The sequence below is a fragment of the Ambystoma mexicanum genome, chromosome 12, assembly GCF_040938575.1.
Source record: "Ambystoma mexicanum isolate Mex_15411 chromosome 12, UKY_AmexF1_1, whole genome shotgun sequence".
NCBI lineage: Eukaryota > Metazoa > Chordata > Amphibia > Caudata > Ambystomatidae > Ambystoma > Ambystoma mexicanum.
Genome location: NC_090936.1, coordinates 1,216,842,909 through 1,216,856,132, shown reverse-complemented (window position 1 = coordinate 1,216,856,132; position 13,224 = coordinate 1,216,842,909). Strand labels below are relative to the sequence as shown.

At 44.3% G+C, this 13,224-nt stretch overlaps 1 protein-coding gene across 1 annotated transcript in view; it reads left to right on the top strand.

Annotated features, from left to right (window-relative positions):
* LOC138514392 (sodium-coupled monocarboxylate transporter 1-like) overlaps positions 1-13,224 on the top strand; it is a 501,148-nt gene that overhangs the window by 199,037 nt on the left and 288,887 nt on the right. Inside the window, exons 7-8 of the mRNA XM_069629874.1 lie at positions 6,633-6,762; positions 7,666-7,754. Of these exons, the coding sequence (XP_069485975.1) occupies positions 6,633-6,762; positions 7,666-7,754 (219 nt within the window). The remainder of the gene's footprint in view (positions 1-6,632; positions 6,763-7,665; positions 7,755-13,224) is intronic.

Genomic DNA, 13,224 nt, shown 5'->3' with positions numbered 1-13,224 from the left:
CGCTTATTTGCCACATAGTATGACATCACATATGATGAGTTTTTACTATATAAGTGTAATTCTTTATGAAATGCTTGGAGAGAGAATGCTGTGCAGCGTCTATTGATGTCTGTTGTAACTCCCTGTTTTAGACAATTGATATTAAAACAGTAAAATTGACTTTTCCCTCTTCCTGAGTTGGTTTGATTATTTGTTGTAAGAGTTACTCTGCATCCCATCCACTACATGACACACTACCCACCAGGGCCATAAATTCAAAAGCAATGTTGATGTCATTAGGGTCCAAGGTAAACACAGGAAGGCGGTGTAAACACCTAAGTGGAAATGCCTCCCTGCTCTGCAACTTGTCAAATGTCGCTCCCTCATTATACCTCCCTATGACATTAGCTGCTGTCGGAAATGAGGATGGAAGTAGGAAGACACTGGAGACAGGAAGCAGGATGGAAATAAGTAGGTTTATTGATGATACTTCCAGAACAGCTTTCCTGGTAAATACTTCATTCACAGGTAAGTGGTGAGGGTAAGTACAAGGACAAATAGTGGACAAATCTCCCAGCACATTCACTCATTAGCAGCCTCACGTCTAATTGTTGCTGCTGGATCACACACTCAGGCTTCAGGAATAACATTCCCTGTGACTTCCTGCAGCCACTCATGCAGGCTTTAGGCATAACATTCCCTGTGACATCCTGCAGCCACTCATGCAGGCTTCAGGAATAACATTCCCTGTGACATCCTGCAGACCACTCATGCAGGCTTCATGAATAAAATTCCCTGTGACATCCTGCAGCCACACACTCAGGCTTCAGGAATAACATCCCATGTGACATCCTGCAGCCACTCATGCAGCCTTCAGGAATAACATTCCCTGTGACATCCTGCAGCCACTCATACAGGCTTCAGGGTTAACATCCCATGTGACATCCTGCAGCCACTCATGCAGGCTTCAGGAATAACATTCCCTGTGACATCCTACATCCACTCATGCAGGCTTCAGGAATAACATCCCTGTGACATCCTGCAGACACTCATGCAGGCTTCAGGAATAACATCCCATGTGACATCCTGCAGCCACTCATGCAGGCTTCAGGAATAACATTCCCTGTGACATCCTGCATCCACTCATGCAGGCTTCAGGAATAACATTCCCTGTGACATCCTGCAACCACTCATGCAGGCTTCAGGAATAACATCCCATGTGACATCCAGCAGCCACTCATGCAGGCTTCAGGAATAACATTCCCTGTGACATCCTACATCCACTCATGCAGGCTTCAGGAATAACATTCCCTGTGACATCCTGCAGCCACTCATGCAGGCTTCAGGAATAACATCCCATGTGACATCCTGCAGCCACTCATGCAGGCTTCAGGAATAACATTCCCTGTGACATCCTGCAGCCACTCATGCAGGCTTCAGGAATAACATCCCATGTGACATCCTGCAGCCACTCATGCAGGCTTCAGGCATAACATTCTCTGTGACATCCTACAGACCACTCATGCAGGCTTCAGGCATAACATTTCCTGTGACATCCTACAGACCACTCATGCAGGCTTTAGGCATAACATTCCATGTGACATCCTACAGACCACTCATGCAGGCTTTAGGCATAACATTCCATGTGACATCCTACAGACCACTCATTCAGGCGTCAGGAATAACATTCTCTGTGACATCCTACAGACCACTCATGCAGGCTTTAGGCATAACATTCCCTGTGACATCCTACAGCCACTCATGCAGGATTTATGCATAACATTCCCTGTGACATCCTGCAGCCACTCATGCAGGCTTTAGGCATAACATTCCATGTGACATCCTGCAGCCACTCATGCAGGCTTCAGGAATAACATTCCCTGTGACATCCTGCAGCCACTCATGCAGGCTTCAGAAATAACATTCCCTGTGACATCCTGCAGCCACTCATGCAGGCTTCAGGAATAACATCCCATGTGACATCCTGCAGCCACTCATGCAGGCTTCAGGAATAACATTCCCTGTGACATCCTACATCCACTCATGCAGGCTTCAGGAATAACATTCCATGTGACATCCTGCAGCCACTCATGCAGGCTTCAGGAATAACATCCCATGTGACATCCTGCAGCCACTCATGCAGGCTTCAGGAATTACATTCCCTGTGACATCCTGCAGCCACTCATGCAGGCTTCAGGAATAAAACTCCCTGTGACATCCTACATCCACTCATGCAGGCTTCAGGAATAGCATTCCCTGTGACATCCTGCAGCCACTCATGCAGGCTTCAGGAAAAACATCCCATTTGACATCCTGCAGCCACTCATGCAGGCTTCAGGCATAACATTCCCTGTGACATCCTGCAGCCACTCATGCAGGCTTCAGGAAAAACATCCCATGTGACATCCTGCAGCCACTCATGCAGGCTTCTGGCATAACATTCCCTGTGACATCCTACAGACCACTCATGCAGGCTTTAGGCATAACATTCCATGTGACATCCTACAGACCACTCATGCAGGCTTCAAGAATAACATTCCCTGTGACATCCTACAGATCACTCATGCAGGCTTCAGGCATAACATTCCCTGTGACATCCTACAGACCACTCATGCAGGCTTTAGGCATAATATTCCATGTGACATCCTACAGACCATTCATGCAGGCTTCAGGAATAACATCCCATGTGACATCCTACAGACCACTCATGCAGGCTTTATGCATAACATTCCCTGTGACATCCTACAGCCACTCATGCAGGCTTTATGCATAACATTCCCTGTGACATCCTGCAGCCACTCATGCAGGCTTTAGGCATAACATTCCCTGTGACATCCTGCACCCATTCATGCAGGCTTTATGCATAACATTCCCTGTGACATCCTACAGCCACTCATGCAGGCTTTATGCATAACATTCCCTCTGACTTCCAACAGTCACTCATGTAGGCTTCAACAATAAAATCCCATGTGACATCTTGCAGCCACTCATGCAGGTTTCAGGCATAACATTCCCTTTGACATCCTGCAGCCACTCATGCAGGCTTTAGGCATAACATTCCATGTGACATCCTACAGACCACTCATGCAGGCTTCAGGAATAACATGCCATGTGACATCATGCAGCCACTCATGCAGGCTTCAGGAATAACATTCCCTGTGACATCCTGCAACCACTCATGCAGGCTTTAGGCATAACATTCCATGTGACATCCTACAGACCACTCATGCAGGCTTCAGGAATAACATCCCATGTGACATCCTGCAGCCACTCATGCAGGCTTTAGGCATAACATTCCATGTGACATTCTACAGACCACTCATGCAGGCTTCAGGAATAACATCCCATGTGACATCCTGCAGCCACTCATGCAGGCTTTAGGCATAACATTCCCTGTGATATCCTACAGACACTCATGCAGATTTCGGGCATAACATTCCATGTGACATCGTAGAATCACTCATGCAGGCTTTAGTCATAACATCCCATGTGACATCCTGCAGCCACTCATGCAGGCTTTACGCATTACATTCCCTCTGACTTCCTACAGTCACTCATGTAGGCCTTAGCAATAACATTCCATGTGACATCTTGCAGCCACTCGTGCATGTTTCAGGCATAACATTCCATGTGATATCCTACAGACACTCATGCAGGCTTTAGGCATACCATTCCATGTGACATCCTACAGACACTCATGCAGATTTCAGGCATAACATTCCCTCTGACTTCCTACAGTCGCTCATTTAGGCTTCAGAAATAACATTCCATGTGACATCTTGCAGCCACTCATGCAGGTTTCAGGCATAACATTCCCTGTGACATCCGACAGCCAGTCATGCAGGTTTCAGGCATAACATTTCCTGTGACATTCTAGAACCACTCATGCAGGCTTCATGAATAACATCCCATGTGACATCCTGCAGCCACTCATGCAGGCTTTATGCATAAAATTCCCGGTGACATCCTACAGCCACTCATGCAGGCTTTAGGCATAACATTCCCTGTGACATCCTACAGCCACTCATGCAGGCTTTAGGCATAACATTCCCTGTGACATCCTACAGCCACTCAAGCAGGTTTCAGGCATAACATTTCATGTGACATCCTACCTCCACTCATATAGGCTTCAGGCATAACATTTCATGTGATGTCTTGCAGCCACTCATGCAGGCTTCAGGCATATCATTCCCTGTGACATCCTGCAGCCACTCATGTAGGCGTCAGGCATAACATTCCCTGTGGCATCCTACAGCAACTCATTCAGGCTTTAGGCGTAACATTCCCGGTGACATCCTACAGCCACTCATGCAGGTTTTTGGCATAACATTCCTTGTGAAGTCATGCAACCACTCACTTAGGTTTCAGCATAAAAATTCAATGTGACATCATACAATCACGCATGCAGGTTTCAGGCATAACCTTTCTTGTGACATCATGTAACCACGCATGCAGGTTTCAGTCATAACATTCCATGTGACATCATGCAACCACTCATACTAGTTTCAGACATAATATTCAATGTGACATCATACAACCACCCATGCAAGTTTCAGGCATAAGATTCCAGGTGACATCATGCAACAACTCATATAGGTTTCAGGCATAACATTCCATGTGACATCCTAGAACCACTCATGCAGGCTTCAGGAATAACATCCCATGTGACATCCTGCAGCCACTCATTCAGGCTTTAGGCATAACATTCCATGTGACATCATGCAACCACTCATGCAAGTAGCATGAATAACATTCCATGTGACATCATGCAACCACTCATATAGGTTTCAGGCATAACAATCCATGTGACATCGTACAACCACTCATGCAAGTTTCAGGAGTAACATTCCATGTGACATCATGCAACCACTCATGTAGGTTTCAGGAGTAACATTCCACGTGACATCATGCAACCACTCATGCAGGTTTGCGGCATAGCATTCTATGTGACATTGTACAACCACACATGAGTACAACCTCACTCAGGCATTCTCACACATACTCACACAGCAGGAGGAAGTGTGGCAGGATGAGAGGGTGGGACACCAGCTCTCACGCATTCCTGAATCACTTCCCCATCTCAACCTTCCCTTCACTGTGTATGTCCCCACTGCACCTGCCCCTCTAACTGTATAGCTCGCCCCCACTTAAACTCATCATCCCCCCAACCTCGTCATCATCGATTCCCCACGTCCCCTCTCCTTCCTGCCACTGCCAATGCTTTCCACTCACTGTGAGTTGTGGTCATATTTTTGGTGTCAGGGTGCCCAGTGTTGGGAGGTCACCATCAAGTTGACTCAGTGCCATCTCATAATGGTCAGTATTAGTTGGGGCCTATATGGTTAAGAGCTCCATACATACAGTAAATTGTTAGGCATAAGGTCCATCAATCCCAGGACTTGTTTGAAGGCTTTGGATTTTTGGAATGGTTTGCAGAATTTAAGGTACCTTGGAACATTATGTTTTATTTAATTCAGATAGAGATCAGCTATTATGAATGAGAAGCATTTTGTATATTTATCATCTCTTCGTCCAGGAAGTGAGTGTGTTTTGTTTGGAAACTGAATATTGAGAATTTGGAAGTTGTGGTGAAGCTAGCATATTTAGGGTTTCCAATGTATAAGAGACTGAATGATATGATCATATTGCAAAGCGAGGGTTCTAAGATTCTACTATTTACGGCTCAGATGAAGACTATTAACACTAAATATGGTCACTTTGCATATCTTCCTGTTATACATTGTTACAGAGCGAGAGTGGTCCCATCTTTAGTACATGGCTCTGAAATCTTGTACATTGAGCCCTGGACCATTTTGGATAAATGTGAAGGCCTCCTACCGAGATGGGTTTTATCATTCCCTAAATGTTTCAGGATAACTGTGATAAGATAGGAGTTGGGCTTGTTGTCATTACAAGCTATAATTAAAAGGAGACTGGTATTATCTACTAAGCTTATGCCCCCTCACCCTTTAGTAACTCCCTGTACACAGATATTAAGAATGCTCTAGGAAATAGATTATATAATAAAATTAACAGCTGGGTGATCAGATGTGAAAGAATAATGCTTCAGCTAAATGTTTTTCGCAAGCATTGATAACTAATCATTGGTGGTAAAACAGAAGTTGTGGAAAGTGGATTAGTGTGACACTAGTGTTGCAATCACAGTACACCATTTATATTATCGTCTGAACAAAGAGAGGAACGATCAGAAATTGCTCCAATATGTCTGTGTAAATTCCTATGAAATGGAGCCGTCCTTTTATGAGAATTAATTTTTACTTATTTCCTGCATATGAAATATTAGGAGTAAGAAGCAAAAAAACCTACAGAGGGGCGTCATTGCATATCAAGTAATGACACTGAAATGATTGAGACCCTTGAACGTGTATTCATTCGATGTTCCAAGTAACGCACTGTGAAAGATAGATATTGTAGTCCTTTTGTTTATGATTTAAGACTTACTTTCTACAGATTTTTCGATACATATTTAATGAGGAAAAAACTGTCTTTAATACTTGCTGCTATACGATTTGTTCCATGTTTATTTCCTAATGACAAATTAATGATGGAGTAAGAAATAGTTCATATTTATATTCATGTAAGGTTTATGAAATAATCAATTCACAATCATAAATACATGTCATTCTTTGTAGGTCTTTGTATCTAAATCTGCTGGGCCTGTGTGTGATTCAAGCTGCCACTGTGTTCTGTGGACTGTGCATCTATTCCGTGTACAGAGACTGCGATCCATGGACAGCACAGCGAGTATCTTCACCAGATCAGGTGCGGTGCAGCCATGTTCCTTTACTTTATTCGGTAAAGCGTGACTTTCTTTAGAATTGCTTAGCAGTTGTGAAAACCTTGTTTAGGCAAAATGTAAGTTGTTCTTTAAACTGCGGGGCCGCGAGGCGTTCCTCTGTAAATAGGACAAACCTACGCAAACCTTGGCATTCAAGGGATTACATGTTATGGGTGTGTTTCGTAGAAAGTGATCAGCATTTTAGAATTGGCCCAAGTAAAGCTTTATCCTGGAACAGAATGTTTAAATCACCAAAAGTAGCAGAAGAGCGCTATAGAAAACCGCTTACATTACAAGTCAGAGTCGAAATAGCAGAGAGGGTTTGATCATCCTACTTTATGTTGGGGTTGGAAGCCCATGATGGAAATGTTCGGTCCTTCTGTCTTTTCTCCCCTGAACATTTCTGACTTGGGCCCTGCCCCTACCCACACCCACCATCCTACGTACCTTGCAGCGGCACACTTCGCTGTGTGCCGCTGACTAGCTGTGTCCCTGTGACGCCTGTTCCCTTTCACTTCTATGATTGGAAGCCGGCGCAGCAGCAGGGTCCTTTCCTTTTCCTTTGCTTTTTGGGATCGGCTGCAGGGGACACCCCCGCAACCCCTGCTCGCAATATAGTGAACAGGGGTGCAGGGGACACCCCCACAGCCCTTAGCACCGAATTGGGGATTTGGTTGAACTTTTCAGCCGTTCGGCCAAATCTCCCATTCTGGCTTTTTTTTGCTGGCTTTTTGGGTGATTCCTTATATCACTGTACCATCTGCCCTGAAAGCCCACATCACCAAAGCAGTTCACCAAATTGATATGGGGCAGGGAAATGCCATTATGATAATAAAGTTATGAATCTGAGAACATGGATGAAACAGTGTATATGTTTCCTTTTGAAGCTGCTGCCATACTTGACGATGGACATTCTGCAGGACTTCCCAGGTCTCCCTGGCCTTTTTGTGGCAAGCGTCTTCAGTGGAACATTAAGGTACATTTTATTTTTTGTTTGTTTATTAAAACATGTATGTCATTGGTGGATTTGGAGGGGGCATTGGGAATAGGAAAATTGTCGGTGTTCTCATACCTACTGTTGAAAGGTGTAATCACAGCCGAGCCCCGGAAAGAAATGATACAGAGAGAACTAACCCCCTTAGAGAAAGGTTTGGACTCAAGAAGGGAAATTAAAGGTTTGATCTCGTCCCTATAAGTGGCGCTGGTGGTGGCGGGCAGGGGAAACCCAGAGAAGCTCTGGATTAAATGGCAGACGGAGTTGGGTTTGGAAGTGGATGAAACACAATGGCATATCATTTGTTGCAGGGCATACAGGGTTTCAATTGCATGTCAGTATAAACTCCATGCAATTAAATGACAGATGGCAGTATGACCCCGTGCGACTCTCCAGGATGTTTCCGGGAGCGAGTCCTCTTTGCTTGCATGAATGTGGGGAGCAAGCCGACTATTGGCATTTATGGTGAGGTTGTTAGAGGGTTCAAATTTACCGTGATGAAGTGCTCCGGTGTATTTAATAGCTGGATGGGGTCCACCGAACAAAGGCACTGTTACCGGTTTTATTTGGTTTGGAAGGTAGTGAGGGGAATGCAGCAGTTTGCTGCACCTGCTGCATTTTTTGTTATTAACCAGTAGAGCGTGCTCAGCGACACACTGGAAGAGGTTGTTGCTCCCGGGCAGTAAGGAATGGATAAACACGGGGAAGAACATAGATGTGAGAGGATCACAGCGGCCTCACCCGGCAGAGGGGCCAACGTTGAAGTGGAATGGGAGGAATTTCAGACCAGGTATATGCCTATAGAAGTGGGGGCTGTGGGACGACAGGTTTGAAAGGGGACAGAAGGCAGGAGGGAAGAAGGTGTGGACGGAATGTATTTTATAATGTGCAAAAGGTAGGGTGATTAAGGGTAAAGGGGAACGATAGGATGGCAGGTTGACATATGGGCCAGGCTAGGCAGACCTTAATAATGGTGGTTTCACTTGGATCAGGCGGTAGTGACAACATGAACCGGGGAGTGGGGGGAGGCACTAATGGAGTTTGGTAGACACGTATGGGTGATGTTATTGTGGGCGATTGTTAAGTGGGCCTTTTTGGTTTGTGTTTTGTATTTGGCTGTATCGTACTTTATAATATTGAAAATGTCAATAAAGATGAATTTTAAAAAAAAACATGTATGTCATACATCAAGGATGTGCTGTGCCATCCTATAATGTGACATGCATATTGCATGGTATCGCTGACAGGAGTTTTTTGGATGGAATATTTGCCAAACAAATTGCCTACCTGCAGTAGGTCAGATTTATGTCACCTTTGGTGTGCAGTTAGCCTGTGATAAGTGTGTATCAAAGATAACATCTTTTGAGCAGCAATGCAACCTAAACTTGAAAAGAAAATGGATGACGCTAGAATGGATCCTAAAGTTGTAGATAACTGTTTGGACCCACTGTTACCGAACCTGACAGATAGCGATCAATCAGGCTTTATCTGAAATAGGCAGACCCACGAGAATATTCATAGACTACCAGAAATAGTGCATCTCTGGTGGAAAAAGAAATCCTCCCTGACCATACTGGCCGTAGATGCCATCAAGGCGATGGTATGGATTGGGGATATTTGACTGAGGTTTTCCCACCTTTGGGGTTGAGCCCCCACTTCAGTAAATGTGTCTTTAGACATTTTACTCAGTCCCACGCAATTATTGATTTTCCGACTCTATACCCATTTACAGGGGCACGCGTCAAGCCTGCCCGTTATCCCCCTTATTGTTTGCTCTGGCCCTGGAACCATTAGCCTGTTTGCTTACATGTATTCCAGATATCACATGGGTGGAACAGGTTCATCTTCACACATGCTTGCATTATTTAGAGACAATGTGATCTTCACCATGTCTAAACCCAAGACTGAAAATAGTTGATTATTGAATCGATTTAGGTGTATCATAGGCTATGCCATTAACTTTGGTTAGAAAACAGGTTGCAGACATCGGTCAACCTTATGGCGAGTCCAGATTGTGAGTTTTGTTTATAGTTGTTTGCTAAATGGTTCTCCCTATATTGTGACTGCCCAATACAAAATAGAACTATTGCATAATTGGGTGATCCAAATTGCGCCAACTATTACAATTATGAATATAACTCATAATTAACTTAAATCATGTGATCTTAACTTAACAGCCCTTAAAACAGTTATCCACTTTCTAGCACCATAATATCCTTTTAAATGGTATCCACATAAACCCAAATATTTGAGAGTGTTTATTTCACGCTCTCATGATTCGCTTTATAGCCACAATTTCCCCAAAAATCTGAATTCAGAGATCTAGAACATTTGGCAGGTGTACAGCCGATAAAATTAACCCCCTACCCATAGAGAAATTACATCCAAAAATATGAATTTCATCTGACTAAGTAAACCACCCCCGATCATTTAAAGAACTGTCTCAATGTGCTAGAGACAGCAAGGGAGGATAGCTATTCCAGACATTTACAAGTACTTGATCGCGGCACAGATATCAGCCATATTAGATTGGGTAGATACCCACTCAATAAAAAAGATGATGGTGGCTCGATCAACTCAACCTTCGGTCCCTGTACATCATCTACCGTGGCTACCCGCGAAACATCGTCAGTTGAATCAATGATTGTAGCCTAAAACCTTACAAGTCTATTTTATTAGGATTTGGCTCAAAACAAATTCAAACATTTCTCCGATCCCTCTTGTATTCACCAGTCTTTGAAATCATGGCTTTACTACGGGACTAGCAGGGGGTCCTTTAGTAAATGGAAGAAGGGGGTCTTCACACTTTGGGTGAACTATATGAAGAAGAGATCCCACTCATTTTTGAACAATGCAAAGCAGCCTTCTCTCCTTCGTAAACAGAGAGAATCCACTATCTACAGTTGCGTCACTGGATCTCCCAATTACAAAGTCGAAATGGAGGGGGAAGGGACCAACAGCATATGAGATGCTGATAACTTTCAATCTCTCAATACACAAGATAGCCAATATATGTTAGGTCTCGAATGATGGTAATGCAGAGGAGGTGTTTACCCATATGAATCGGTCGGATGAAGAATTGGGTCGCACAATCTCACAATCATCTTGGGCCTACATCTGGAGAAGGGCGTCAAATTCTTCTGTTTGTATGACCATTACCAAAAACATATATAAGATAATATACCAATGGCATATGACCCTCAACAGACTTCATAAGATGTAACCTGGAACCCCTCTGCATTGTTAGAGGGAATGTGGGGCGATCAAATCCAAGACCCATATATGGCATTGCCCCAAAATTAAACCATTTTGGGACCCATTTGCAACCTATATAAATTCATAGAAAAATTGCTCAGTAGTGCCATACCAGTGGAAGCCTTTTTCTCTGGTGATTCTAATACGAATGTGCTTACTATACTTGTACAGCTTTATTTGCTTATGGGCTATACCTCGGCTGCCTCACACGTACAGTGGTGATACATAGCGATCGATTATGCCCACTTCGCTGATTGACCCTACAGTGCCCCATATCAGTTGTTGTTTATGAATCATAACTCTTTTTTTGGTTTAAAACATGTAATAAAAGAAAACTATTATAAAACAATTATTTGGGCAAAATATGGATGAAATGGCAGGTCTTTTCACTATTGGCAATCTGTTTTTTGCTTTCAGTGGTCAAATTCCTTTATTTGTTCAAATCTTATTTTAATTTCTAAAATTTGCCAATACTTCAACAACTTAAGTATTTCCTTTTCAAGGACCAATGTCAACTTATGAGGCATTTCATTTTGGGTCCGCCTTCCCTTGCAATGGAACAAGCTTATTTGATGGTATAGCCACTATAGCGCCGCCTAGCCTCACCTTTAAATGAACGTCCGGGTGAATGCATGGGATTGCTTTGCTGTAGAACTGCTGTGCTGTTGGTTGCAGTCCTTTTTGGTCAGTGCACATCTTGTGAATCGACACCTGTTGTCCCTTCTCAGCTCTTCTGCCCAGTACCCATGGCCTGAGGAGGGCACATTCCGCACCAGTGAGCAGCTGCTTCCCCATTCGTGTAATGTGAGAGGGCATTATGGTCTCATTATGCAATGCTGCGTTCCCATCTGCACGCGCAAGTTCAGCTAGGAGCAATGGGCACACATTTGCCTGCATCTCCTCTCCCAGGTCTCCCTAGGAAGAGGTGAATGCCCTATTCTCAGGGATATCTCTCCTGAACGCAGAAAGAGCACTATCGCTGAGCAGTGATTGGCCTCTGGACACCAGGGATAAAACAGACATCATGCAACTGTCGTGCACCATCTGCGAAGCCACTCAACAGGTTGAGTCAAATATTGGTTTGAAGGAAGAAATATATAAGTAGGTTGTCCTAATTCTGAACTGCTATGTTCATCGTAGCCTGGAGAAATGTTGACATATATAGTTATATCATAGGAAATTGCTTGATAGATAAAGTCCGAACATTTACAATTCTTCCCTCTACATTTCCCTTGAGTATTTTCATATGGAACATAGCAGGCTTGATGTCCTATCAAACTGCATATGCAGATGCAATCAGACAGAAGTTGTAGGCCTACACCCCAGAAAGGCAGTAAGTGCTGACCTCAGCCCTCATTCTTCAGCATGCGCGGGCATCGAGCACCACAAGACAGCATGCCCAGGCTTTTCCCACAACCACACACAGTCCCACAGCATGCAACATATACAGACCTCAATTTTTTTCAGGCAATATCTACATGGATCAAGCCACCTCAGCGAATATATGTCAGTCTCAGCCACTGTCTGGCAGTATCTGCAGATATCGGGCCCCACCCAGTGATATGCAATGCCATCGACACTCCTCGGGCACTTTAACCTCCTGCCATGCTATATGTACAGGGGAATATATGTAGACATCAGAGACCTTGAGGGACGATTTTCAGGCTTCTTCTACCATCTAACATTCTGTGAAGGGCCAACCTCCCATCCAGTGCTGTGTCTAGGCCCTGTCCCTGTGACAAATCCAGGTAAGTCATCCCTTTGTTTATTTTTTTTCAAAAACGTATAATACAGAAAAGGCAGTGGTTCAGTGAATCCCCCCAAATCTCTTCAACAGCTCATCCTCGAACATATACAACTTTGATATCCACATGACAGATCATCTTCACATGTCGCAATGTCCCTCATTGTGTGCCCCCTTCCGTATCTACCTCCCAATCATCCCCCAACCCCCGCAGCTGCCCGCTGGCATGTAATGTTGTCACTCAGGTCATCCCCTCAGCTGGTTCTGGCACCATCAATCCTGCATGCGTGATTAAATACTGTTTATAAGGATCCCATGTATCAATGGGTCTAGCGCTTGGGTGAACGACCTCACCCTCCCTACCCCGCAGGCCAAGCCACCTCCGTCACTGCCTGGCCCGACTCAATCTGCAGGGCACACTCTTGATGTTCTGATCTCTTCAGACCTTGCCCT